This window comes from Mizuhopecten yessoensis, unplaced genomic scaffold (assembly GCF_002113885.1).
Source record: "Mizuhopecten yessoensis strain PY_sf001 unplaced genomic scaffold, ASM211388v2 scaffold11179, whole genome shotgun sequence".
Classification (NCBI taxonomy): Eukaryota; Metazoa; Mollusca; class Bivalvia; order Pectinida; family Pectinidae; genus Mizuhopecten; species Mizuhopecten yessoensis.
This window is the reverse complement of record NW_018408919.1, coordinates 110,046-135,070: the sequence shown is the minus strand read 5'-3', so window position 1 is coordinate 135,070 and position 25,025 is coordinate 110,046. Positions and strand designations below refer to the sequence as shown.

The following is a 25,025-nucleotide window of genomic DNA, read 5'->3' as shown; positions in this document are numbered from 1 at the left end:
TCACCTCAGTTGTCAGGATATCCTGTATAGAGTAAGTACTGGACTAGGGTGACACAAACTGACCACAAGATTCACCTCAGTTGTCAGAATATCCTGTATAGGGTAAATAACTGGACATACAAATAACTGGACACACATACTGACCACAAGATTCACCTCAGTTGTTGGGATATCTTGTATAGGGTAGGTAGTGAACACAGGTGACACAAACTGACCTCAGTTGTCAGTTTATCTTATAAAGGGGTAATTTCAAAATTGACCACTTGATGTTTTCATTTTCGGACCCTGCATCAGAAATGTGAGTACCCTCACACAGTGTCCATTTGGCAGTCTCTCTGTTCACGCTTTCGTTTCCAGAGATTAACTCGGAATCCAACAGAAAAATCTTCTTGAAAGTTGTAATGGTGATACACTGTGAAATGTAGATGAGCAATAGAGGTTTAAAATGTTTCAAATGTCATGGTCACTTCTACTTAAAATTGACCATGGGGATACAGTCAGGCACATGGTGGGGCCCTTGCTGACCTGTCAGTGTTTTAGTTATGTGTTAGGCCATTGCTTTCCTTAAGTCAAGTGTCTTGTTTGTGTTTTAGCTTTATGTAATGTATATGGTTATATGTTGTAGTTACCCTGACCATGAACAACTACAGACGATCTACTCGGCCTACCTACAGCCGATCATCCAGAGGCAGTTGTCACGCCATCCTGTGTGGGGTAATACGTCCAAGGTCCACGCCCTGGCTGGCTCCATGGTCCAGCTTTATGAACAGGTAACATACCGATTTAGTCGGACATCTGTTGTGTGGAGGGTGAATTATATTTAAGATGACTTATTAAATGATTTATTTTTATATGTCAGATTTGTTTTACCGTTAAACCCTATTAATTATATGACAAATCAATCGAAAAATGTCAGAAATTATAAACATTCTAAAATAACGAAACAGGAATGGTTGCTTAATCATAACATTGCTTTTACAAGACCGTGAAAATGATTCTTGTCTTTGAAAAAAACAAACACTTTCAAATGAATATTGTCTTGAAAAAAACAAATGAATCTCATCTGGAAAGCCTTTGAAATTAAGTCTAGTGATGAAAACCCCTTTAAAGCAAATATTGTATTGAAAAATACATGAAGCTAGATTTTGCATTAATCAATTTGACTCATTATTTGAAAGGTTTTGTTTTATAAATAACATTTTGTAACTGATTGAGTTTCCCATCTATTTATAAAAAACACCAGACTTGCAGACCTGTTTTTCACAATTTTGGCGGAGACCAATTTTTTGCTGTGGATGCTATTACTTATCCATCCCATCTTCACCTGTGTTTATCTACTTTGACAGTTACGAGCACGCTTTACTGTGGACGACTATAGCCACTACCTATTCACTCCCCGGGACCTGACCAAGTGGTGTCTCAACTTCCTACGCTATGATCTCGCTGCCGGAGCTAAAGAAGGATCCAGTGACCATGTCCTCCATATATGGGCATATGAGGCTAGGCGATTATTCCGTGACAGAATTGTCGGTACCGAAGGACTTAACAAGTTTGACAGTATACTCATGTCTACCATCAGAGCGGACTGGTCTGCTAATATCTTTGATGTATTGGAAGGTGAGATTTCTTGTTGTCGTAATTTATTTTACTTATATTACATGTTTATTTCCAACCACATTTGATCACAAATTCATGTATCTCGCTAGTATTTAAGCCTGAATTACAATATTCAATGCTTACTTTAAACCAAGTGACCTACAAAAGTCAGACATCGATATTCCCAAAGTAGAAAAATAAAATATGTCCAAAACTGATTTATAAATGATATATGCATCTTGCTCTGCAATGTCAGCAATACAAAACTAAAACAGTAAATCTTCAACAAGAAATTTAATACGATGAGTATTCTTCCTAAACCTCTAAAATTTATCCTGAAAACAAAATGAAATATTTCACCATTTTTTTTTTTAATTTTTAGAAGTATAAGTGTTTGTAAAAAAATGTCTGTTTGAGTTGATGTGTGTGTTTTATTATTCAGTGTTTGATAAATTTGTCCCAAAATACCTGAATGGTTTCCTAAAATCAAAAACATAAAATGGAATAAAAAAATCAAGTAATTGAAATATCACTCATACTAAACCAGAACATAAGCATTTATAAATGAAAAAAATACACACAGATTTGAAAAATGTCTGAAATTTCTTGTACATTTTCATTCCAGATGAGTTTTTCGTGACGTGGGGAGCAAGATCGGAATCTGGGGCTCCAGCTGTTGCGGCAGGGGCACCACTTCCACCTAACGGCAAACCACTGGGGAAGCTGGGTGTCGACGACCTCACTGCAGTCATAGAACGGGGACTTAAACTGTATAGTAAGTGTTTTATGGTTTACCATAGTTATAAAGTTATTTTTCCAATTTATTTTGCTAAAATAGACACAGTCATAATGTAATAAAGAAGCTTAACTTAACCCTTTCATCCTTATGTAACTTTAGTAGACTCTACCAAGCATTGATCTGGATGAGTCCATTATGGTTTAGTGGTGAATGCAAAATATTGAGTATTCAACGTTATACAGTTAAGCCTTTTTATATTGTCACCATTTATGCTTTAAGAGTTTGGCATTATAAAAGGGTTGGCAATATTTTCATGGAGGCGTATCATTGAACTGTCAATAATAAAGGTAAAAGAGGACCTTGAAACATTTTGGCAGTAATTAAGGTAAGAAAATGAAATGATGGGCGTTACAAGAAGATTTCTCAGAAAAAACTTTCATAATATTTGTAATTAGCCATTCCTATAACTCTTGTACAATTCATTTTACAGGCAGGGAAAATAGAGATCTGGATATTTTGATTTTCAAAGAAGTGTTGGATCACATGGCACGAGTTGATCGTGTGCTGACTGGCCCCGGGGGATCCCTCCTCTTAGCCGGCCGGAGTGGTGTTGGGCGACGGACAGCAGTCACGCTGGTAGCACACATGCACCAAATGACCCTGCATTCACCCAAGGTGTCTCGAGGATATGGACTGAAACACTTCAAAAATGACCTCAAAACAGTAAGTTGGTAATGAGTTTCTAGTGGTGTGTATTCTCTTTCTGTTCATGTCAGGAAATAGTCAATTGTTAATTGGGTTAGGAATAGAGTAGATTCTTGATGTATTTCAAAAACATTCAGGTGACCGAACATGCAGGCTTAACTACCTATAAACTTACTTTGACCCTTGGAACCTTATTTGAACTCTATAACCCTTTGACCCTTATGACCTCTTTGGTTGTAATGTAAAGTGTAGCTGAATTTAGGCTGAGCTACAAGTATTCTTTGAATTAGACTCCTATGACCCCTGTGACCCTTTATAACCTCTGTGACCCCTATGACCCCTGTTGTTGTGTTGTTAAGTGAAGAAAAATGTAAGTATTCTTTTGAATTTGACCCCTAGTCCCCATGTCAACACTATGACCCAGGCCTGTGACCCTTTATAATCTGTGACCTCTGTGTCCACTATGACCCCTGTGGTTGTGTTGTTAAGTATAGCAAAGTGCATGCTGAGCTACCTGTATTCTTTTGAATTTGACCCCTAGTCCCCATGTCAACACTATGACCCCTGTGACCCTTTATAATCTGTGACCTCTGTGTCCACTATGATCCCTGTGGTTGTGTTGTTAAGTGTAGCAAAGTGCATGACCATTGTGACCCTTTCTAACCTCTATGACCCCTGTATGACCTCTGGTTGTGTTAGCATTGCTAAGTGTAGCAAAATGCATGCTGAGCTACCAGCTGTATTCTTTTGAATTTGACCCCTAGACCCAATGTTAACCCTATGACCGCTGTGACATTTTATAATCTCTATGACCCCTGTAACCATGTATGACCCCTGTTGTTTTGTTGCTAGGTGATGCAGCAGGCTGGTATGGAGGATGAACAGGTTGTTCTGTTGTTAGAAGACCACCAGTTTATAGAGCCACAGTTCCTGGAAATGATCAACAGTCTGCTGTCGTCGGGGGAGGTACCGGGACTCTACATGCCCGAGGAACTCGAGCCCCTCTTGTCCCCACTCCGGGACATGGCCTCAGAGGTCGGCTTCAGGGGCACTCTTGTCAATTTCTTTGCCTCAAGTGAGTCTCAATGCTGACGTCTATATGGTTATAAGTGTGAACAGTTTGAAACTAATACCTGATACTTGATTTTCAAAATCAGTCGAAAGAATTAGAATGCAAAAATATTTCATTTGTATCATTTGAAATGGAGGAGAGGCAGATATTACTATCACGGGATATACACCATCTTCATAGTCAGGAAGAAAACATAATCAGTCCCAGATTTGTATATTCATGTAGCTGTATAACGTTTAAATATTCTGTTAAATATTTTTTTCTGATTATATGCTTCATCATTTGAACATTCTTTTGAGGTATACCTTAACATAAATGTCTAGTTTTGCATTGATAAGTCAATGAAACAAAATTCTGCATCAGAAATTTGTATTAGTTGAACATTTTATTCATGTATATTTCAGGAATCAAAACCAACCTGCACATAGCCTTAGTCATGGATTGTACTAACAGTCGGTTCACAATGAACTGTGAGAGTAACCCTGCCTTCTACAAGGAGTGTGCTGTACAGTGGATGGAGAACTGGAGTAGGGACAGCATGGTCAAGGTAAGTGACCACTAACAATTCTATTTCTGTTCTCTCCTGAAAAATGAGATGTTTATTAAGATTAGCATAAAAATATAATTGTGCTTGACAAAAAATGATGTTTTTAATTTCTTAACTTCAATATCGTGCCTACTGATGGTTTAAAAAGACTGTTCAAAATATTATCAAATAAGATAGCCTTGAACTTTGACTGCTTTCGTTCATTGAGTTCTAAATGGTTAGGACTCATTTGACCAGAGTAATTTGATGTTGTTTCTGCTGAGCCTTGGCAAAGACTTTCAAGGTCTGCATTAACATTTACAGGTCAATCATATTTTGTCACTGAAATATAACGTTTAAGAAAGCTTCAAAATGGTTGGTCACATGGTTCTTTGGTTGTCACTCTTTCTAACCTTATGACCTTTGAACCTTCAGGTACCATATATGCTGCTGACGAAACCTCCCAAGATAGAGGGCGCCAGCATTGGTGAGAAAAAGACGCACAAACGCAAGCTCTCCGGAGGAGAGGACCTGCTGAAGTGTTTCCTACATGTCCACGAATCGTGTGCGGCGGCTAACATGGGGGCCACACCAAGGCGCTACATATCCTTCCTGAATACCTACCAGAAAGTCTATGGTGACAAGAAGGCAGGCATAGAGAGGAAACAACACCATCTTCAGGTAACTAAAGATGGGTGATCTATGCTGGGGATATCATTTCAAGGTTGTGTCACCCTGGAAAAAAAATAGCTGCATCCTACCGACTATGGGACTACTGTGTAGTATGGTTATATTTATGGGGAATTTATCACTATATTTGCGGTCAACAAATACATCGTGAAAATAAATTCTCAGCGAATAATTATTCCGTGAATTATAATCTTTGTGAATATTGATTTACAGACCCAAACGGAAAAAAACTGTTAACAAGTTTGCTGGCAAATAATTAAGATTAAACAACAATTAAACACAGCATAAAATAAATCCCATCGCCCAAATACAAAAGTACTCTCATGATATTTTACCTGGTCATGTAGTGTGAAATTTAACCCTTGCGAACTAGTTCTGACCAGGACAACCGTGAAATATTAGCCCCGCGAAATTAAACAATTATACAGTATGTGTAGCCGTCAATAGGACGTAAACAAAACATACCAAACCAAACCTACCTCTTCAACTCATTTGGTGGAGCGTAAAATTAGTGAACAAAATGTCCAGGGTTTACTCCTAGAGGAGGATTGAAAAAACAACGACCTCTGTTCCACGTAGAGACCCAGGTACCCACGTAGAGACCCAGGTACCCACGTAGGGACCCAGGTACCCACGAGGGACCCAGGTACCCACGTAGGGACCAAAGTACCCACATAGGGACCCAGGTACCCACGAAGGGACCCAGGTACCCACGAGGGACCCAGGTACCCACGTAGGGACCCAGGTATCCACATAGGGACCCAGGTAATACTGATGATAATACTTAGCAATACCATCACAAGAATCACTCTGACCTCTGCAAAATCTGATGAGTTCTTTTCTAGAGTGGTAGTTTGTCACCCGGATGAAATACTAGCCGTTTAGGTCCCGGGTTTGACCGGTTTGACCCCCTAGTAAACCAGAGGTCCCAGGTTTTGACCCCCTACTAAACCAGAGGGCCCGGGTTCGACCCCCTAGCAGAGGCAAAATAATTTCTTCTTTTACATTTATACTTGGGAACAATAATTTATCCTCTAGTTCTTGACGGAAAATTATATGTTCACATGGCTTAATTTTCTACCTAAATTGATTTGACAAATATCACTTTTTTGACCTATGTATTATAATGAAGGGATATTTTTCTATTTTTTCTTTTTTTAAATTCCTTTTTTTACAACATTCTTTCTATATATACTTAAAACTATCATATACATTAACCTGATTGGTGGATACTAATTTCATTTTCAAAACATATTAACGTGTCAGCGGTTCAATAAAAGTTGCAGCCTGAAATTTACAGAAGCTTTTGTTAATTCTGCCCATATCTATTGGTGATGACGTCACTTAATTGTGTCTTATCGGCAGAAAATTTGCATAACCCTCATGTCCTTAGGGATTATAATGTTAGCAGTTTGTACTTAAAAGCATGTTGTATTGACAGGCGGGCGTGTCCAAGCTTAACGAGGCCAAACAGTTGGTGGACGAGTTGAAGAGGAAGGCTGCCGAACAGAGTATACTTCTGGCCGAGAAACAGTCCGAGGCTGACTCGGCTCTCCGTGAAATCACCGTCAGCATGCAGGTAAGACAACATTCATAAACATAAAGTAGAGAAAGTGAAAGTTTGTCATACCACTAATTCCTATCCTTAAAACATAAACAATCTTTTTATTAGTGGTCTATTTACATAGGTAATTTCTGAATAAAGATAGATTTTCATGTGGGTTTCATTGTATACAACAGAATGCCAGCGACCAGAAGAATGAAATGGAGGTCCTGAAACAGCAAGCAGCCGAGGAGGACAAGGTCCTACAGAAACGTAAGAAAGCCATCGACATTGAGCTCCAGGAGGTTGAACCACTAGTCCAGGCTGCCAAGAAAGCTGTCGGAAACATAAAAACAGAATCACTTTCCGAGATTCGATCTCTCAGAGCTCCGCCAGATGTGATCCGCGATATTTTGGAGGGAGTGCTTCGACTCATGGGCATATTTGACACCTCCTGGGTCAGCATGAAGAGGTGGGTCATTGTGTCACATCTGGGAAAACATTTTTATCATCTATATATTACTTTATGCCCCCTACCAGAAGCATCATACATTCATTATCTGGGGGTTATCAGTGTGAGAATGGTTGAGAAAAATTTGCAAACAATTTGAGGAGAACTTGAAAATTGATTTTCTGATTTGGGATTGTTTTCGTACAAAACATATAGTGTCTATTCATGCTTGGTGATGTCACGAACTGGAACCACTATCCATTTAAAAATGTTCTGCATAAGGAAATAATGTATCACAATCAAATCATTATAAAATCATGATAAAAATATAACGAGATAAACAACACCATTTTAAACATAAAGTTGCATAATGATAATAATAGATCTACAGTCAATGATATTCCTCCATGCCAAACTTGTATTTGTTTACATTGGATCTCGTCAATTGGTAGAAGTCAGTTGGAAGATTGGTATTTAGTTGACATTTTTATGATTTTCAGGGTTTATAAGAGCAATTATTTAGAGAAATTTACATACTTTTTACATGATGAAAAGAACTTTTTGTAGGGTTGTTATGTTAAAATGATGTTACTTTGCGAATTAAAAGTTTCCTGGCCAAACGTGGAATCAAGGAGGACATCCAGACATTTGATGCTCGTAAAATTAACCCTGATATTAGGAAAAGCGTGGAGGAACTCATCCGGAAATGCAAAGACTCGTTTGAGCCAAAGGTTTGTGTCCAGGAATAGTTGGATAATTGGCATATTACTGAATAAGATGTTAAAGAATTTTCTAAAAAAGATACCATGGCATTATTTATATTTCGTTTTCTGTGTATGAGAATTACACATTTCAATATTTATGGAAATAAAAAGGATAGAAAAGGAGTGTAAACTGTCTTAATTGAGCAAACTTAAAAATTCATTTATGAAATTTGCATTAACAACCTGTTAAGCCTATCAGACAATGAATGGCAGGCCCCAGAAATTAAGGAATTAAAACAATTACGGAATTTCTGAAGACTTCATTTAGGTAAACTTTTGTGACTGTTACCTTTATTGACCACCAGAGCGCCAGGCGTGCATCCATAGCAGCCGAACCCCTGGCCGCGTGGGTGAAGGCAAACGTCCAGTTCTCCTATGTTCTTGAGAGAATTGAGCCATTGGAAAAGGAACAGAATGAACTGCTCAAGTAAGTTACTTCAAAATAATGTGACCGTGACAAAACTTATTTTTATTTAAGGTAATATGGTACCTTTCAAAGGATGTCTTACATGTATAAGAGTGATCTCCCTTTGAATTTTAAGTCGGTCCCATCACTCAGTCTGTGCATCAAGTTTTTTCCATGTCATATCTTGTATACTGTTGCCTACAACTGCAAAGTTTTGAACATCACTTTCTGAAATTGGGCCTCATACCCATCTATATTGTGTACAGAGTTATGGCCCTTTGTTCAGATTTCGGAAAAAAAAGTTTGGCTGAAGGTTTGGGACTCTGGATAGCTTGAAATACTTGTTTGTATGAGTGTGGAACAAAGTTTGTCTGAAAGTGTGGGACTAGAGATTGCTTATCTTTTTGTACAAGAGTGGAACTTTTCTGGAAGGGATTTGCATTCCTAGAAAAGTAGCGTAGCATACACCCATAAAGGGCTATTTCAACCCAAGGAAAAAAAACACAGTCGTTTAAATTGACTTTATATTATTATTTTATTTCTATATTATAATTTTATAAAAAAATATACTCTTTAAATTTCTGATAAAAAGATCAAATGTTATTTCATTTACAAAATGCTAGTGAAAAGTACTTGTATTCTGGATTATTTTACAATGGAATTGATTCCTGGTGAAAGATATTGCTTTGTGATATGTACAGTTAGTTTTTATTTCTTTTTTCTGTCAACAATTTTATTCAAGGTCGTATATGAATAGGATTGAGCAACAGAATACAACTCTCCTGTTTAAGTTATAGAGATGCATTTGTATGCAATAGTAGTGTTGTAAAGGACACTCATCTAAGAGGTGTTGTCTACGGTCATGAAGTGTCTCTGGGTTGAGGGATGGAAACACTGGCCACTGTAGAATCTCCATGTCGGGAAACCGTCCGATGTGGTCAGGGTCTGGGATATCTTTGAACTCTTGCCTTGCTGTTGTCTCGCCGGAAGTCCGTAGGTCGACCTAAACCCCAATGTGGCTAACTTGTAGAGCAGCTGGCACCGCCCGGTACCACAGTAGTGTAATTCATAGTCAAATGAAAAGTTAGTATTAATTCCTGCCCAACTAACGTTAACACCCTGTCATTTCCCCAGGAACCTACAGAAGGCTGAAGCGCGGATGGAGAAGCTGAAGCGTGCCCTTGACGAGGTCGACAACAAGGTGGCACAGCTTAGGAACAGGTTTGAAAACCTTACAAAGGAAGCCGCTGAGCTGAAGATCAAGCTTGACAGGGAAAACGAGACAATTCAGGCGGCAGAAACTCTTGTCACCAAACTGGAGGGGGAGTACCAGAGGTGGAGCAGTCAGGTTCGAGTTATTTCCGTACATCTGTCTGGTCATTTTAAATCTAAATAGCGATATATGTTGTCTTCAACCATTTCTGTGTGTGATCTGCAAGAGCAGTTGTCCTTTTTCTCAGACTGCGCATTTTTTTATATCTATTTTAAGTTGTGATTTTGACTCAATGAGAAAAGTATACTTTCTGTTCAGAAGCATTTTACAATAGGACGCTCAGATTAGAAGTTATAATTAGGTAGTTGGTTTAGTATTAATATTCAACCGTTTTTCACTATGTCTGCAATCTTAACAAAGATGGAAATTTCATATATTTATCACCATTATAAGATATTAGTCAATTTCTAATGACTCTGCTAGGGAGAACTGCTATTTGGCTTGTTTGATAGAGAAACAGACTTGTAAACCAGAGATCCTAGATTTGACCCTAGCAGTGACAATGAAAAAATAACGACCTCTGTTACCAATTTTTGTTGAAGTCTCACACGTATCATATTAACATAGGTAGGAGAGCTTACGGCCGAGATTAAGGAGCTGCCAAAGCGCACCCTGGTGGCAGCAGCCTTCATCACATACCTTGCACAGGCCCCAGAGGACGTTCGACGAAACTGTATCAACACCTGGCTCGAGTCCATGGGAGTCAGTAGGTTTGATTTCCGTCGCTTCCTCAGCACGGAAAGTGAACAGCTGATCTGGAAATCCGAGGGACTTCCATCCGACACATTATCCATGGAGAATGCTCTCGTCATCTTACAGGTAAATGGAAAGGAATCTAAACAGTAATTTCATTCAGAGATGATCCAAGGGGTCGTAAAGATATATATTATATATATATATGCACCATTCCATGATAGTTTGTGTAGTGTATAACTTACCTAGGAAATATTATACGGACGATGTAATTAGCACAAATGCATGCTGATGATATATATATAACACAGATAATCATATATAAACTAACTCAATATTACTTGGCTAGCATGTTTACTATATATGTATTTACATGTCATAACGATTAATGAGTTTGTCAAACCTGTTAAACATATCTGTTAGAAAAGACAGGTAAAATATAGATATGATGACAAATGTAAATGGACCTAGGATGTTATTTCCTTATACATCCAAAATTCATTTTGGAGTTTATTATTCATAAGAAAAATGTCCTGCATCAAAACACAAATATGGCCAAAATTCATTTTGTAGTGTGATATTCATAAGAAAAACACAAATGTAAATGTAACATGTTGTATGTTGTGTAATCAACACAGTAAAACGTTTGATCACAACAAAACAATTGTACCTGTTTACTGTTTACTGAACTTGTCAAATAAATCTGTATAATGGGTTTGATAAATCTCACTCGTAAACTTCATTGCACAATACACTGTACAACACACTGTACCACTTCGTTATTGTGGATGGCATGAAGTCACAGTTATCCAGTGGGGATAAATAACACACTGTTACTGGATTTTATAATTTTAGGATTCACGAGTTAAAGCTGATTGATCTGATAGGGAAATTTCTAGTTTTACTTTTGACCTGTTTGTTAATGCTGAGTATAACCAGTTCCCCTACTTTTAAAGGCCCCATTCCTTTGGAATAAGCCTGGCAGATATGTTAATGCATGCGTCAGTGTCCTTGTCAAGACTTGACAGAAAGCAAGGCTGTGTCAGTATTTCAAAAACAAACAATTTGGTCCAAACAGTTGGAGTTGTGAGTAATAAGATAAATTAAAACGAACCATCTAATGGGACTTAAACTGACCCCCTTCCTAGGTATCAGACTTAAGGATCCCTGTACCACTGCCGGAAATTTGACCTTTACCTTGCCTGTCCTTATATGACCTTGGCTGTTGTGGACATTAAACCCTGGGCAAATAAACAAAATCTTTACATTGTAAAACTTTTACGGGAATAACAGTAGCTTTAGTAAATCATTTCTGAAAAGAATACATGCTTTGCAGAATTTAAAGAAAAATATTTAAGATGTAAAGGAAAATAGTTTTCTTAGATTGGATTTCCGACCATTAAACTGATGTTATAACTGACTGAGCTACCTGGTCAATTGAAGTGTCTGAACTTGGCTGTGCTTTCGTTATGTTGAAAATAAAATTTTGGGGAAGGTTACAATATGAACAAAAAATTGCAGTGTTTTCCCAGCAGTGGGACAGGGATCCTTAATGGATATTCCTTGAGATTTAGCGGTCCTAGTGTACAGAATGAGGGTATAACCTTGCACACTCGCCTTTGATCATCATTGAGGAGGCGTTTTGTATTTACGGAATGAAGCACGTCCAATCCAGGTTGTCGTATTTACCATGTCTAGCTTGTATGTTGAATGCTTTGTCTGTTTTAACTTGCCGTGTCAGATGAATGAGATACCAGCTGGGGTAAGCCGTATATGATTAGAATGCTTTCACACACGTTTGATGTCGACCCTGCCTCGCTTTGATCCCCATACCACACATCTTTATCCCTTATTTCTTACATTTCAAATGTGATTACCATATATAGCCGTGCACTTCAAATCTCTTTGTCTCAATTTTTTTTGTATTTGTGAGATTTCTTTGACACGTTTTGGTGGGGATCCTTAACCATTTCTGGAACATTTAGGAATATTTGTGAGGTTTCCTTGGTGGGAATCAATAATGATTTTGTTGAGTGCAATGCCTGATTACATCAAAAGTATGATTTGGATACAGCTTTATGTATTACATTAGAATCTTTGGGTTAATATTGAAGATTAAATATGTTTGTAAAAGGAGAATACTACTGCAGCTACAGTAAAACTTTGATATATTGCCACCATTAGTCCAGAGAAATGATGCCATTATATTGAGATTTGGCGATAAATAAATGAAGAAATATACCAGTATTATTAAGAAATAAGTAAAAGAGCAACTTGAAATATTGTTGGTATGAGTTGGCAAATAAAAAGTTGGGCATTATTTCAAGATTATACTGTATAGTGATAAACAGGGGCATTATATGAAGGGTTTACTGTAAAGTGATAAATGAGGGGCAGGTTTTACTGTATACTGACAAATGAGGGGCATTATATCAACATTTTACTGTATATTTACAAATGAGAGGCATTATATCAAGGTTTTACTGTATAGTGATGAATGAGGGGCATTATATCAAGGTTTTACTGTTTATTGACAAATGAGGGGCATTGTATCAAGGTTTAACTGTATATTGATGAATTAGGGGCATTATATCAAGGTTTTACTGTATATTGACATATGAGGGGCATTATATCAAGGTTTTACTGTATAGTGATGAATGAGGGGCATTATATCAAGGTTTTACTGTATATATTGATGAACGAGGGGCATTTCATCGAGGTTTTACTGTTTTCTGATAAATTGGGGGCATTATATCAAGGTTTTTACTGTATGTAAATGAGGGGCATTATATCAAGGTTTTACTGTATAGTGATGAACGAGGGGCATTTCATCGAGGTTTTACTGTTTTCTGATAAATTGGGGGCATTATATCAAGGTTTTTACTGTATGTAAATGAGGGGCATTATATCAAGGTTTTACTGTTTAGTGATGAATGAATGGCATTATATCAAGGTCTTACTGTATAAAACAAAGGGCAATAAATTGAGAGTTTAGAATACTTTTGTCAAGATGAATTATAGTAAAGGAATGAAAAACGGAACAGACAAGAAATGGATTTTTGATGGATGTTGATAACCTCAAATAGCATCTTTTTATTTAATTAGATTGATTTATATTGATTTTACATGCAAAAAGGAAGAACCTAAAAATAAAATTCTGTTCTTTCTTGCTTTCACTTTATTTTTTCAAATGCACCTTTCCTTTTTCCTGCCCTGTGTGGTTCACGGATGTGGCTTTTCATTGACATACAGTTTTTGTAGTGTTCAGCAGAGCCCTAATTTTGCAGTGATCAGGAGTTAACTTCAGCCTCTCGCAATACTGGTGACAAAATGCAACTAGTATGATATTTCTCCAAGGAAAAGATTTTAGTTTGAGGAGAAATTTATGAGTTATATAACTTAAAAACTAGTCATTAGTAACTTATCTTGCCTGACTGATGATAAAAAGAGAGAGAGAATTTGAAGCAATGCTTAGATTCTCATCAATGAGGTTTATACATCAGGGGTAATTAATCTGCCAATGACATTCAGAAAAAATGGGGGGGGGGGGGGATATAGATATGTACAAGGGACACTCGCTTTCTATTACCAATAAAAAAGGCAACAAACTTTTCCCATAGCTCAGTGGCTACAGTAATAGTTTAAAATGTCTACAAGGGGAGCTAACTATAAATTTTACCTACAGATAAGCATGTCAGTTCAGATAGTGAAGGGGTACATACACATCTGTTTCAGAAAGACAAAGGTTGGACGGCAGTAAGTTGTTAAGAATTTGTTGTGGAAAATCCAAGAAAGAGAAATTACACAATTTTCCTTTATGGTATTAAATAGAATTTGAGGACTTAGCTCCCTGTCAGTTTTGCCAGACAGAGTGACAATGCCATGCAACAAGGAATTACAGTCATTCCTTTATAATCTAGCCATCTTTGACCCAGTATCCCGCCAGCTTCGTGGGGACTCTAGTATCATGTCAGACTAATAGATTACGTACGTTTTGTCTGAACAGTTACCTACAGGGAATGCAGTAAGTAACGGCTCTCAAGTTGACGCAGTTGCCAGCGTATGCTATGTCTATTTATACCCACCACTTGTCCGATGGATGATTTTGATGAACTTTTGGATTATTTGAATGCTTTGCTTTCAGTATTTTCTCTCCAAGATCAGAATTAGCTTTGTGGTGCAGCCTTTCTAACTGATTTAGATTGTCGTACATTTCATATGTTTTATGTTTGTTTTGTGAATGTAGTGATTATGATTTGATGTAATTATTTGATTAAGAAATCTAGACCAGGGGCCATTTGTATAAAACATCTTAACTCTCTTGCCTTAAGGGTATATGATACTTAATGATGACATGCACCTCTTATCCAAAAGATTTCTGCACTAAACATGTTCGTAAGCAACAATTGACCTAAGTTAGTTAATCTGTGATACTTTCGAAATATTAAAAAAATCAAATATCTGATCACAATGAATAAATTATTGAAGTGCTAAGGGAGGTAACTCCCAACAAATCCCAGGAATAATGTATATGGTAGCATATACCATTAATTTTCACAGTACAAATAAGGAATAATGTATCCAAATTAATGTTGATTTTCCTTTATTTTTTCTTTAATATTTTCTCTTCCTTGTGACAAACATTAAATTTGGAATTAATCATAAAAGAAGAAATGTCTTTGCAGGAGAAACAAGGAGACTATTAAAATAAAATGTAATAATTTAAATAATTATTAGGGTAGTGATATGGTAATAATTGCTAAGAATATTTAAAAGTGTTTTTCTTTTCAGTGTCTGCAGTTTTTAACTTTGAAACTACATGCACTAGAACTTTTTGTCTGTGCAGCAACAAACAGAATGCTCTTTGAATTTAATTAATTTGAAAAGATATTGTAAATTGGGTTATTTAAGTTGCCTTTAATTTGTTACAAAATTCATCATGCAATATGTCAGCAAAAATTATATTTTAAATCATGTGATATTATAAACCACAACTGTGTTTTAGGCATAAAGGAAAACCAACAGTTGAGATTATACATGAGTTTATTGCTAAATACATCTACCTTACTCTGTAGTACACTTCCTGCTTACACACACATCAATTAGGATTTATAAAACACTTTTGATGAACAGGAATACAGATTTTAGGATACGTATATTGTTTCTCCGGTTAATGGTAACAATAACGATTTCTTGCTCTCCACAGAGTGCCTTGCGACCATTCCTGGTTGATCCGTCATCAAGGGCAACAGAGTGGCTGAAAACACATCTCAAAGAGAACCGTCTCGAAGTTATCAACCAACAAGTAAGCAATCAATATTGTCAAAAAGTTCTGGACTTTTATTGAAGTTATTTTCAAAATAGAAAAATAATAAGTGGCATAAATTTGACTTTTGTAATGTATATTATTACATCAGATACAAATATTTTGCTTAAAAAAATGTTGGGAAAATTGCCAATTTATTCCTTATCAAGTAGTTCATATATCTTGTGATGTTGTAGGATGCAAATTTCTCCACGTCTCTGGAGCTGGCTGTGCGGTTTGGTAAAACCCTCATCATACAGGAGGTGGACGGAGTAGAGCCAGTACTCTATCCCCTACTCAGAGGAGATCTCATGGCTCAAGGTAGGTAACTCTTTCTATACTGAAGGGAGATCTTTTGGCGGCTCAGGGTGGGTAACTCTAAAACTACTGAGGGCAGAGTTCATGGCTCAGGGTGGGTAACTCTAAAACTACCGAGGGGAGAGTTCATGGCTCAGGGTGGGTGACTCTAAAACTACCGAGGGGAGAGTTCATGGCTCAGGGTGGGTAACTCTCAAACTACTGAGGGGAGAGTTCATGGCTCAGGGTGGGTAACTCTAAAACTACTGAGGGGAGAGTTCATGGCTCAGGGTGGGTAACTCTCAAACTACCGAGGGGAGAGTTCATAGCTCAGGGTGGGTCACTCTAAAACTACTGAGGGGAGAGTTCATGGCTCAGAGTAAGCAACTCTCCTGACACGAAGGCGGGAATATCATGGGAATCATATCATGGCTCAGGATATACTGAGGCTAGAACTAATGATTTTTTAAAACAAATTGACTTGTAGAAGTTTTGAATTTCATTTAACGCTAATTTTGATTTTTTGTTTTAATGACACCAGGACCAAGATATGTTGTGCAGATAGGAGAGAAGACCATTGACTACAACGAGGAGTTCCGTCTGTTCCTGACAACTCGTAATCCTGCTCCGGAGATTCCCCCAGACGCATTCTCCATCATCACTGAAGTAAACTTCACCACCACCAGGGCTGGACTCACTGGACAGGTCAGTTGGTCTATCTGTGTTACATGTGTATTATGTAACCTGCAGGTTATAGGACACTAAACAGATTTAACCTGTTGTGTCCCACTACTGTATTTATGCTGAAATAAGCCCAGGGGGCCAACACATAATTTCTGACTGAAAGTAGAGGGCTGGGCTTATAGGAGGACAATGAAAAACTTTTGTTGGCATTTATTCCTAACAGCAATATATATTTGTGGGCTTATTACCAAGCATGGGCCTACTACTGGATAAATATGGTACATTATTTTACCTCTTGAACTCAGTGACCTCTGACTATTATGTTGACCTTTGACCTTTGTGTTTGTACCACCTACCTCTATTTTGATGTTTGTGTTAACAGTTGCTGGCTAACACCATCCAGAATGAGAAGCCAGAACTAGAAGTGAGGAAGACGGAACTGTTAAAGACAGAGGAGGACCTAAAGATCCAACTGGCCAAACTGGAGGAGTCACTGCTAGAGGTAAGGAGTGGGGCTAATGTAAGGGAGAGGCGTCACTTTTAGAGGTATAGTAAGGATTGGGGCTAATGAAAGGAGAGGCATCATTTCTAAAGGTAAGGGGTGGGGCTAATGAAAGGGAGAGGCGTCACTTCTAGAGGTAAGGGGCGGGGCTAACGAAAGGGAGAGGCATCATTTCTAAAGGTAAGGGGTGGGGCTAATGAAAGGGAGAGGTATCATTTCTAAAGGTAAGGGGTGGGGCTAATAAATTTCATTTTCAGTTAGTTATAAATGTTTTATTTTATTTTATTTTCCCTTTGACCTCTACAGGAGCTGGCAAATGCCAAGGGTAACATCCTAGAGAACAAAGAACTACTGGACTCCCTGAATATGACCAAAGCCAGCAGTATAACCATCACCGACTCCCTCACAGAGTCTGTACGACTCCAGGCCTCCCTCGATCAGGTCAGTGTGGCAAATCACTACGTTAAAACAGGATTTAGATTGACAGATATGGAATATTAATTTGGTATTATGAAATTTATCATGCAACAAAGACTGCAAAGGGAATATTTGGGAGCAATATCCATAATGTTGTTCATATTATCAGTCATAATCGAAAGTCAGTTGGGTGAAAATTTCATGCTATACATTTGGTTTCATTTAAAAAAACTTGGCTATTGTCAAGGTTCCCATTATCAATAACTCTGTTCTGATTGTAAATCTTTGATAGATAAGTGAAGGGTTTGGGATGATCAATTATAATATGCTGACAGACTCCCAGTGCTAATCACCAGTGTACTTGGTAGTGGATTCCTGTTTTACTGATATGGTTGTTATTTTGTTTACAACAGGAGAGAAATACTTACCTACCATTGGCAGAAAATGGCAGCACCCTGTACTTTGTCATCAGCGACCTCGCCAAGATCAACAACATGTACCGATTCAGTCTGGCAGCGTTTTTGCGACTGTTCTCTCGTGCTCTCAGCTCCAAACAGGTCAGTGTTGACCAAACTATGTAATAATCTTTTAACCTGAAAACAACTTTTACTAAATGTTCAACTTTCAATTAAATTTGACTTTTTTCACTGACCCACTCCCTCAGAAAATCAACTTTGAGATGATGGTTTCCCCCGACATATTTTGGGGTTTCTTTATTGCAGGAATTCAGTCCCCCAGAATTCCCTGTATTCAGGCATTCATCGTCAGGAGAAAGCTTTTGTATTCCCTGTTTATAGGGATTCAATGGTGAAAGGCTTAACATAAATAAAAAATATAATCATTGGGAACTTGTATCTTTTAGCCTGCATATTTACCTGAATTTCTGTTTGTGATCAGGATGGAAGTGGGACGGACCATCGTATACAGAAGCTGAGACAGCAGCTGCAACAGCTTGTTTACGAGTACGTTTGTCGCTCCATCTTCAAAAACGACCGTCTCATGTTCGCCATGCACATGGTCCACGGGATGAGACCAGACCTCTTCCAGGAAAATGTAAGCTATCCAACTGTTCATTAAATCTCCTGATAATCAATTTTTTAGATTATTTACTTAAGTCATAGTCTTGCATACCATCATACATTTGTTCCTCCCCCCTACCCCCTAAAACAATATACATATAACTACGTATAATTACATATACTCGCCCTAGATGTTATCCGATGTAGCGCAATTATGACGTAAAATTGATTACTCAGTATGTACCCGTATTGGAACACAGAACTTAAATTAAGGAACCAGTGTAAGAGTGATATTAAATTTGTATAGATACACAAAACATTCCTTTCATGTGTTGAATGTGTTCATAATTAAGAAAATGAAAATTAAACAATAATTATTTAATTTTGGTTTCTACAGGAGTGGGAACTGTTCACAGGAATGTTGGTGGGTGAATCAGATTCTCAGCGAGGACCGAGCTGGGTCGACCCAGAACGCATGCCCGCAATGGCCAGTCTAAAGGTTGGTCATCAACTTTAAGAAAACCCAGGACGTTTTGTTAAACTGTGTTTTAATTACTAAATCATGTATTCCTTTGTTTGATTCTGGTAGTGTTTGGTTCAGATAAGTTTCACTTCATTTTCAGATGAATTTATTGTTTTGAGAAGTAGAAAGTCTCAGGAATATATAACTTTTCAAAGTCTGATTTTACAAGATTTGGGTATAAGTCTTTATGGATGTACTGTCATAATAAAAACAAAAACAAAAAATAACTGAAGCAATTTTTGCTTTTCTCCAATGTAACAAATAATAAAGTTTCACATGTACTATGGAAGTGAAAGTTGTTGTGTTGTAGAAATAATTGTATGCTTTCAAAATTGAGTAAATTAGCATAAAAATATCAAAACACAAACACATATTTATAGATTATTGACAAATAGAACAGAAAAAAATCAGAACCATTGTCAATGTGAAAAATTCTACACCGTAATCAGTTTAAAGGGTCAAACCACTGAAAATGTCCACAGGGGTGAATATTGACTTTTACAGTACCGTAACTTTAGTTTCTTTAGATTTTTTTCAAAAATTGTTGCCTATAATTTGTTATTGAACTGTATATACAATCTGTATATCACAGAACAATTTGTCTAAATTTTGTTATTTCTTTTTCCCTCCAGTCCAATTTGCCAAAACTTTATCAGCAGTTCAACTTTGACGATTCGTCAATGTGGTCGAGTTTCTCCCGCAGCAGTGAGTGTGAGACCGAGTTCCCGTCCGTGATTGAGAAGAAGACAACCCTGTTCCAGCAGTTATTGGCGGTACAGACCGTCAGGCCAGACCGACTACAGACAGCTATGGGATTGTTTGCCTGCAAAGCTCTAGGTATGTTTCAAGTCCCTCTGTCCAGTGATAAAGTCTTTTTAAACAAGCATGTCAAGGTTTGATTGGGCCCATCATCTCTGGAGCCTGTTGTTATGTGACTTTAGCTGTTGGGAAGACACAAACCTTGATAAATTTAGACCATAATGTCTCGCAGTAATCATGCTTATTATTGTAAAAGACAAATATTTCCAAATATTTTTATTTTTGCATTAAATCATATATTTCGCAAATATTTGTGGGACAAAATTGAACAAAGAGGAAATATGACAGTTGTTGATTTTGCAAATTAAAATATTTGTAATTATATTTAGAGAATAGTCTTGAAAATGAATATCCACAAAAATCAAGTAAATTTGAGTAAAATTTTCTGGGAAAAATAGCATCCAGCTTATTGATTGTGTTGTTTAGTGCTTTTGTGCCCAGATTCTATCCGACTGGGACAACTACTCACACAGTCAGAATTCCAGGATGATAATAATTCTTATCACATAAGTGAACAACTATCAATAGGTTATAAGATCTTACATTCAAATATCTGAAAACTACAGTGATGAATACAAATGTTTTAATTATAAAGCCATGAAGGAGCTGTCTGCACCGTCTGTCAATCTGAAGAAGCTGTTTGAGACGGAGACAATGGCAGAGGAACCAATCCTCATAGTTATCTCCCCTGGTGCTGACCCCTCACAGGAACTACAGGAGCTGGCCGCTGAGGTCATAGGCCATGAAAAGTACCACCAGGTATGTTAAACCTCATTTACTGTCTGAACAAGAGTTTCCTGTCTCACACTGATCAATAGATGTAGGCTAATTAACAACATAGCTTTGACGATGTTGAAACTAATTTCCATAGTTGTAGGGACATCAATCCATTTAGTGATATAGAATTCAAGTTTGGTGAACTATCTTTCGCAATCTACATATTGGAAATAGATTTGTAAATTGTCAGAGAAAAAAACCCTTTCTATTATTTTAAGACAAAACAAAGTTCTTCTGACACCTGCAGGCATTAAATCTGTGTTGACAAACAACAGGATTCAAATCTACATACACAGGCCTGGAGTGGTTTCATTTTGATAGCCTACTCATATGAATGATAAATCCATTTCATAAATGGCCCGAGTTCTTAAAAGAAAATCCTGATTAAAATATACGAATGATAAAGATTTTGCCCCATGTTGGAAATGAAGATTTAACCTCAATAAGTAATTTGAAGTGTGGAAATGGTTATGTGTATATGTCTTAGAGACTCTGTTGACCTCTTTGTAGGTTGCCATGGGTCAAGGTCAAGCGGACATTGCCATGCAGTTACTGCGGGATTGTTCTCAAAATGGGGAATGGCTGTGTCTGAAGAATCTCCACTTGGTTACCGCCTGGTTACCACAGCTAGAAAAGGTCTGTAATAAATGTTATAACTAAGTGAGAAATCCAATAGGATACAAAACCATCTTGGCTAGTATGATGTATTTCTTTATTTAAATGTGATATTTTGTATTTAAAAGTTTGTTAAGTCATTTTTTAAACAGTTCCAAAAACAATTTTTGGCTTCTGAATTTTTTTTATTGACTGAAATCAAAAAAATATTCCTTTAATTTTGAATAATAAAAAATTTTCATTCTACTGAATGGTAGATATAAAAAGGATACTGTAGTAAATATTTTTGACGAGTTTGTTTGATGGTAACTTACCTTATGCCTGTAGGAGATTAACACACTGAAGCCTCATGCTGACTTCCGTCTGTGGATGACAGCAGAGGTACATCCCAAGTTCCCCACCATCTTACTACAGAGCAGTCTCAAGATTACATATGAGGTAAGTGTGTTCACCACATCATGGCACATGTGTTATCCATACACACAATACAACAATCATCTGGGTACTGAAAGATTTCTGAAGTACTACAGGGGAAAGATTTTGTTAAATTTGTTGGAACCCGATACCAAACATCTAAAAAGACTTTTTTTTCGTGTAATCCTGATAATTCAGTAGTTTTATAGATAAACTTTACTGAAAGTGGCATCCTATATTTGTGATATTAAATTCCGTTGCATGAAAACTTTCTCAAAATCCAAATTATTTGCCTAGAACTTAATTTTCCATCCAAGGGATTTGATGATAGAATGTTCTTGAAGTGATGTTTGTCAAACTTTTTGAACAAAAAATGGTAGCAAAGCTTCTCATTTGATACCACTTACGGTATGTCCATGCAGGAAAAGTCTGCTGCAGGTATTTTCATTTTGCCAAGTTTTCTTGCATTTAGATATAGAAGGCTACATATCTGGTGAGTGGTATTAAATTGGTTAAGTGTTTATGTTAAATTGGTATGTATTTATTCCCCTCAGTCCCCGCCGGGCGTGAAGAGGAACCTGTACCGCTCGTTTGAGACCTGGAGTCCGGAGTACTTCAGTAAGACTGGCAGTGTGATCCGCTCCCAGGCCTTGTTTGCTCTCGCTTGGTTCCACGCTATCATGCAGGAGCGACGAGTCTTCATTCCACAGGTTTGTTTCATCAGTTTTTCATTGAAACCTGTCTAATCTGACACCTTGTGTGACACAACATATTGGTCAGATTGGACAGGATGTCAGCATATAGAGATCTTTTTTGGTAGTTTTTATAAGGAATGGATTACAGCTTTATTTTCGATTAAAGAGGATGTTGTGATACTCATTGGTCTTATTGGACAGATATACAGGTCTTCCTGAAATTGCAATAAATACATATCAAACTTGGATTAGCAATCTGTGTACTTAATCTTTTTAAGTTCATGCATTTGAATTACAAAAGCAGAAACGAAAAATTAAACAGAACTTTTTGAGTAATCTCCTTACAAAATACAATTGCCTAAATGTATTTCTTTAATGATCCAAAGTGTCTGTTATGAGATATTTTCATTAAAATCAATCATGAACTTTTTACTTTCAGGGTTGTATATTGTAATGTTTTACCATGTTTGTGTGTTGTATCTGCAGGGTTGGACCAAGTTTTACGAGTTTTCTCTGTCAGATCTCCGAGCCGGAGCAGACATCATTGATCGACACTGTAAAGGCAGTAAGTGATCTATTGGCTACAGTTGTATGGTTCATGCATCATTTCCATTTCTCTTTTTTCTTGTCACTTCATTTCCGAATTGACATCAAACAACACCATTGTGCTACCATTCTATAAAGTAAACACTTCTGTGGAAAAAGAATGAGGGCGATTTTGATTGCTTTTTATACTTCTGCTTTTAGTGTTTGTGATTGATTTTCCTAGCGTCTTTATGTTGTTTCTTGCCTGGTTTTTCTCTCAACATTCTCAGTCTCTCCTACTCCAGGTCAAGATGTCCAGTGGCAGTTTATCCATGGCCTGTTTGAGTTTGCGATCTACGGCGGGCGTGTGGACAACACGTTTGACTTGCGAGTGATGGTGTCCTACCTGAAACAGTTCTTTGATGCAAACACACTGTCGCCCCAGAACAGGAATAAACGACTTGGTCCGATCCGCCTCCCGAACTCCACAAACATATCCGATTTCACTGCTGCAATTGCTGAGCTGCCGGAGTTTGACAACCCGTCCTACTTTGGTCTCCCAGCCAATATTGACCGGTCAGCCCAGCGGATGGTCAGCTCACAGGTCATCTCCCAGCTCAAGGTCCTGCAGCGTGCCAATGTCAAGGCCAGCAGGTTTGACAAGGAGGTTTGGGCCAATGAGCTCAGCCCGATTCTCAACCTCTGGAAGACTCTTAACAAGGTACAGTAGACAGTTAGTGTAGGGTAGTCAGGGATTAGTTAGTTTCTGGTTCCCATAACGATCCCATAAGGGAAACTAGAAATATGGGCCAAGGGAAACTAGCAACATGCTTTTTCCGAATTTACAATATAATCTTAAAACATTTCACTTCACCAAAAACCTATATAGTAATTGTCAATGATTATTCCATATTGTAAGAAGTACATTGAAGACATGAAATATCACTACTATGATTATTTAACAAATTCTATTGAAACAACAAGTTTCTTTACAGAAAGTCCAAATCACATCTTCTTGTATTGGTAAGATAACCAATGCAATCAGGAATTATTACACAAAATTTTATCTATTTATTGCTGCCAGTATATTTAAAAATATTTCTGAAAATCCCCCAAAAAATTACGATAAATGGTCGTGACCCAGGACTGGTTTTGAATTGTTTTCGAGTAAAATGCACACTCCTTTCTTGATATTATCATTTTTCCCTAAAAAAGTGCACACTTTATGTGAATATTTACGATAGAAGTTACTTGACAATATTATATCCATTCTGACACCAGGGCTCCCAGATCATCCAGATGAGAATTAGTCCACCGGTGGCCAAGTCTGGACAGGATTCTCCAATCCTGTCCTTCATCGCCTTGGAGCGTTACAATGCAGTGAAGCTCGTCCAGAAGATCCACCACTCTCTCGCCTCGCTGAGTAAGGTGATCAGGGGCAGTCAACTTCTGACCAGTGAGGTCCAGGGACTGGCCGCAGCCCTTCTCAACCAGGAGGTAAGGCAGAACAGTATTTTCTTTATAATTCAACCTTTACACCCCTATGCAATTGCAGTAAACTGCACCATGAGTTGATATGGACAAGTCCATTATGGTCTAAAGGGGTGAAAAGACCAATTTACATATCCAAGACTTCATCATTTGAAGTAAATTCACTATTAAGTTGTCAGTCAAAACAAATTTCTTCCAATTTAAAGGGAATTCTACAACTGATAGGAACATCCTGTCTTAAGAGACTCATTTTACATATCAAAGATTTCCTAATTAAAAGTAAATTAAAATCGAACAATTTATGAGTGAAAAGCTGTCTTGAAAAACCTGTAATACGTCCTATCCAAGATTTTATAATTAATGAGTTGTAAGATGTTGATACAACTTTCAATCCATATTTGATTTACTGTCTTATTATCTGTGTAATTTCAGATAAAATATATTATGTATGCTCAACATTAGTTAATGAAACAGGGGGGCGGGG

At 37.4% G+C, this 25,025-nt stretch overlaps 1 protein-coding gene across 6 annotated transcripts in view; it reads left to right on the top strand.

Annotated features, from left to right (window-relative positions):
- Window positions 1-25,025, top strand: part of LOC110440386 (cytoplasmic dynein 2 heavy chain 1-like) — a 67,853-nt gene that overhangs the window by 37,329 nt on the left and 5,499 nt on the right. For 5 of the 6 annotated variants that reach the window (XM_021483451.1, XM_021483446.1, XM_021483449.1 and 2 more), the window contains 31 exons: window positions 89-102; window positions 626-770; window positions 1,347-1,617; window positions 2,222-2,371; window positions 2,826-3,058; window positions 3,893-4,115; window positions 4,517-4,659; window positions 5,074-5,319; window positions 6,770-6,907; window positions 7,069-7,343; window positions 7,930-8,053; window positions 8,392-8,513; window positions 9,627-9,840; window positions 10,333-10,584; window positions 12,200-12,220; window positions 15,665-15,763; window positions 15,961-16,084; window positions 16,602-16,765; window positions 17,127-17,246; window positions 17,553-17,687; window positions 18,077-18,220; window positions 18,561-18,716; window positions 19,080-19,181; window positions 19,838-20,042; window positions 20,620-20,783; window positions 21,312-21,437; window positions 21,744-21,854; window positions 22,385-22,540; window positions 23,012-23,090; window positions 23,356-23,771; window positions 24,332-24,547. In XM_021483451.1, coding sequence (XP_021339126.1) covers window positions 89-102; window positions 626-770; window positions 1,347-1,617; window positions 2,222-2,371; window positions 2,826-3,058; window positions 3,893-4,115; window positions 4,517-4,659; window positions 5,074-5,319; window positions 6,770-6,907; window positions 7,069-7,343; window positions 7,930-8,053; window positions 8,392-8,513; window positions 9,627-9,840; window positions 10,333-10,584; window positions 12,200-12,220; window positions 15,665-15,763; window positions 15,961-16,084; window positions 16,602-16,765; window positions 17,127-17,246; window positions 17,553-17,687; window positions 18,077-18,220; window positions 18,561-18,716; window positions 19,080-19,181; window positions 19,838-20,042; window positions 20,620-20,783; window positions 21,312-21,437; window positions 21,744-21,854; window positions 22,385-22,540; window positions 23,012-23,090; window positions 23,356-23,771; window positions 24,332-24,547 — 5,088 coding nt within the window. The remainder of the gene's footprint in view (window positions 1-88; window positions 103-625; window positions 771-1,346; window positions 1,618-2,221; window positions 2,372-2,825; window positions 3,059-3,892; window positions 4,116-4,516; window positions 4,660-5,073; window positions 5,320-6,769; window positions 6,908-7,068; window positions 7,344-7,929; window positions 8,054-8,391; window positions 8,514-9,626; window positions 9,841-10,332; window positions 10,585-12,199; window positions 12,221-15,664; window positions 15,764-15,960; window positions 16,085-16,601; window positions 16,766-17,126; window positions 17,247-17,552; window positions 17,688-18,076; window positions 18,221-18,560; window positions 18,717-19,079; window positions 19,182-19,837; window positions 20,043-20,619; window positions 20,784-21,311; window positions 21,438-21,743; window positions 21,855-22,384; window positions 22,541-23,011; window positions 23,091-23,355; window positions 23,772-24,331; window positions 24,548-25,025) is intronic. The other variant, XM_021483450.1, reaches the window with a different exon arrangement.